Raw genomic sequence first — 3,640 nt, 5'->3', positions numbered from 1 at the left:
CTGCTCATTAACTATACCCTTGTAGCCGAGCTGCACCAATCACATCGGTGGATCTGATAGAGGCGAGCTAAACAGATGACAGATAAACAGTGTAATCTACCAGTTGGCTCCACTCTGGATACGTCACCCCGTGTGATTGGTCATAGTGTTATCCGATTGCGAGCAGTGAGATTTTCAAATGGGTGACTTTTATTACTCAAGACCCTTATTCTTTCAGATTTAGGTCTGGATTTCCAGTTTCAAGGTGGGCACCCAAGATTAGTGTCACCAACTCTGTATCTGATCAACTGTAAAAATATGGTCAGAATCTCCCCCATCTCTTCCTAAGTTATGACAATGAATAATGGCCAGAGAAGCGGGTTTTTTTTTTTTAAGAACATTATAATGTCACAGTGAAACATACCTTGACCACTTGGATATACTATAAAATGCCATCAGACATTTGTGTTAAATGTTGTCATGATTAGCTTTGGAGTTCTTGAGTTACGTCCAAAAACGTGTTGACCTCCAAAAATCCTATCAGTTAATCCTTGAGTCCAAGTCTACATTAGTACCAAAGTTAAAGAAATTCCCCCCAGGGGTTCCAGTCCACAAAAATGGGACGGACAGACAGACAAACCGAAAACATATTGCCTTAAGCCACAGAGGCATAAAGTTAACAGTAGGTACAAAATAGGGCTGCCCGATATGAGGAAAATATGCAATATCTTTATTGAATATCGCGATAACAATATTACTTGGGATAAATAAACAGATATTAAAGTGTACTCAGTTCTGCATTTCTGCTGCCTTTAGTAATCTGCTAAAATACAACAAATTGCTTGTTGTATTTAATACAATGAAAGGAATTAACTTCCAACCTTTTTTTATTGAACAAAGTGAAGAACTGAATAGAATATAAAAAGGGTTAAAGTGCAGTTTTCTACTGATTTAATTTCAAAATCTTGTGTCTTTTGTGATAAGTCACAGCCTTTTGAGATGTGTTTATTGCGGCAGTTGACATCGCGATGACGATAAAAACTGATATATTGTGCAGCCCTAGTACAAAACGTACTACGCTTACAAACACTGACCTGATTTCTGATTCTGGCTCTTCAATGCCTCCTTGGCAGTAGTGTACTGGCAGCTGTCAGTGATTCCCAGAGAGCTGGGCCACAGGGGGGCAAACAGTGTGTGACAATAGGCTTTGTGTGACTGATCCTCTTGACCTGATATCTGTTGGACATGGTGAATACATACATGGTAAAGAGGTAATTCATGCAAGCATCAAGGAAGAAAATCTAAAACAAAGAGCCTAATATAACTCTTCCAAACAAAACCACAGACAGTCATGTGGGACAATCTTGATGTCCAGGTAATTCTATGCAGTTGTATTTTGCAGTGTTTAAAACTCACCATCCATGCTGGTAGACCCTGGAAGTAGAGCTCGCCGGTGGTGATCAGCTGGTACAGAGGCGTGTGGGGGACAGAGTTGAAGTCCCCACATAAGATAAGGTTACAGGGTTTGCCTTTGGCCTTACAGGACTTGACCACACTGTCGATTTCTGCCAGCATTATGGCAAGCTGAGCCAGCTTCACATCACCCCTGCTAGGGTTGAAGAGCAGGTGGGTGTTGGCCACACAGAGGGGTGGGCCCTCTGCCCTGACCTCTGACCCCTGGATGACCACTGGCCGAAGCAACAAAACAATGCCCACATTGTGCCGGTCCAGCAGCTCCGTCTCTGGCCTGAAGAACTCCAGCGAGGTGACTGACACCTCAAAGAAACAACTGCTACGATAGCACGTAGCACAGCCGTCTGTCTTGGTCCCTGTACGCCGCTTGTACACACAGGTGTAGCCTGGGGCAACAGCACGAAGAGACAAAATATATATATATATATATAATGTCTTTGTCATAAGATCAGACAACGTAATTGTTCCAATGTATTTTCTCAGATGACTTACCCATCTGAGACAGGACTGGATACAGTTGGTCATGGTAGTGGTTCTCCTGAACTTCTTGGAGACACAGAATCTATACACAAGAGAATCCACACAACTCATTAGTGGCCACCTTAGATTACAATTAAAAATGTATTAAGTTTGCATTTATAAATGAACAAAAGACAAATGTACAATCTATTTTGAATCAGCTGGCACTTGACTCACATCTGGTTCCCATTTCTTTATTTCCTCTAGGAGTAGGCTGCAGCGGTAGCTCCAATCCAACACCTCCAGGGGGCAGTGTGTGTACAGCTCCTGGTTGGCCTCTAGTAGGTCTTCAGCAAGGATGTTGTAGGACATAACAGTGAAGTCCATCGAGGCCTTTGTGAATGGGAAGGGATCTGCGGCAGTGGCACTCTCATCCACATCCTCCCATACTCTCCACACTACTGCGTGGAAAACAACCACACGCGTGTGAGTCTGTGCAAATTGACAGCTGGATATTAAACTACTGGAGAGTTTAGACAAATCTCACTATAGTAGAATTATTACAAATTAAGAAAGCTAAAAATGAAGCAGTCCCAGTAAGTAAGATATCAAGATTACTTACCTTCAAATGGCATTATCGTCTCTTTTGGAGGGTAATAGCTCAAGGCAGGAAATTGCCACAGTGGGCACTGCACTTCTTCTGCCAGGCCAGGTCCTGCAGGAAAGTGCCAGCTGGTCTGTGTATCGTGCTGCCCACTGAGTAGCAGGGTTTGAGTGTTAAAGAGCAGGGAGGAAAGTAACGGCACAGGACTGCTTTCCCCACCATCAGCAGTTTGAGCCATATATTCATCCCAGCACTCAGTTACTTCAGCTGTAGTTTTAGCTGGAGCCATGGATTCTTCCAGGTTTTGTATCTGTATTTCTTCTTGTACTGGATGGGTAGTATCTTGTATGCTTGGCACAGCTGGAGTTACTGACTCTTCCAAGCTTTTTATCTTTTCCTGCAATGATCTGGTGGTTTGTTGAGCGCTGTCCTCTGTTTGCAGGAACTCTAATTTTGCCCCAAGAGCTTGCTTGGGGCTTACGTCCTCAGTTGGAAAAATACTTCCATCCTCTGTGTTTTGCTTCATATGGAACATCTCATGGTGAATAGTTATTTCTCTGTGCTCTTGCTGTGATATTTCCCTGTCCACTTGCTTGGGAGCTTCCACTCTGTCTTGTTCCTGTTCACTTCTCATCTCTGCTTCGTTCTCCTTATGTGCAGATGTCACCTCACTCATTTTTGAAGCATCCTCATTCTTTGTTTCTTCATACAGGACAGCCATCGGCCATTTTTTGTCAGACATCATTCCGTCTTCCTTTTCTGGGCTTGGTTCTTTCATCCTTTCTTTCGTTTCTCCCTTCGTCTCACTGCTCGGGCTGAGCCACTGGTCCAGCAGGGTTTTCTGAGACTCGGTGAAGCTTCTGGTTGTGACAGCACCACCATGCCACACTGTCTTGCCATTAACGACAGCAGGAGGGAGACCCTTCTTTGAGGCCTCTAAGACATAAGATTCGTGTTAAAAACATGGATGCATTCATACAATGCTAAAACACTTAACTCTTTCGCTTGTGTCATTCAGTTTACCAAAAATAATAACCACCAGCGTTAAATGCGACATTCTGTATCTTTCTCTTTGAACTTTAAATACAAAGCAAAACAGTCACATGTGGAGGTGTCCCCCCCCCC

The 3,640-nt window shown here is 43.5% G+C and overlaps 1 protein-coding gene across 1 annotated transcript in view; it reads right to left on the bottom strand.

The window, feature by feature from the left end:
* The window catches only part of angel1 (angel homolog 1 (Drosophila)), a 5,362-nt gene that overhangs the window by 1,255 nt on the left and 467 nt on the right, over positions 1-3,640 (bottom strand). Inside the window, exons 2-6 of the mRNA XM_032499793.1 lie at positions 2,534-3,451; positions 2,149-2,372; positions 1,945-2,014; positions 1,396-1,838; positions 1,074-1,215 (exon numbers count right to left, since the gene is read on the bottom strand). Of these exons, the coding sequence (XP_032355684.1) occupies positions 1,074-1,215; positions 1,396-1,838; positions 1,945-2,014; positions 2,149-2,372; positions 2,534-3,451 (1,797 nt within the window). The remainder of the gene's footprint in view (positions 1-1,073; positions 1,216-1,395; positions 1,839-1,944; positions 2,015-2,148; positions 2,373-2,533; positions 3,452-3,640) is intronic.

Source organism: Etheostoma spectabile, chromosome 20, assembly GCF_008692095.1.
Source record: "Etheostoma spectabile isolate EspeVRDwgs_2016 chromosome 20, UIUC_Espe_1.0, whole genome shotgun sequence".
Classification (NCBI taxonomy): Eukaryota; Metazoa; Chordata; class Actinopteri; order Perciformes; family Percidae; genus Etheostoma; species Etheostoma spectabile.
Note: the sequence above shows the minus strand (reverse complement) of the source record. Positions and strands in the feature narration are given on the sequence as shown.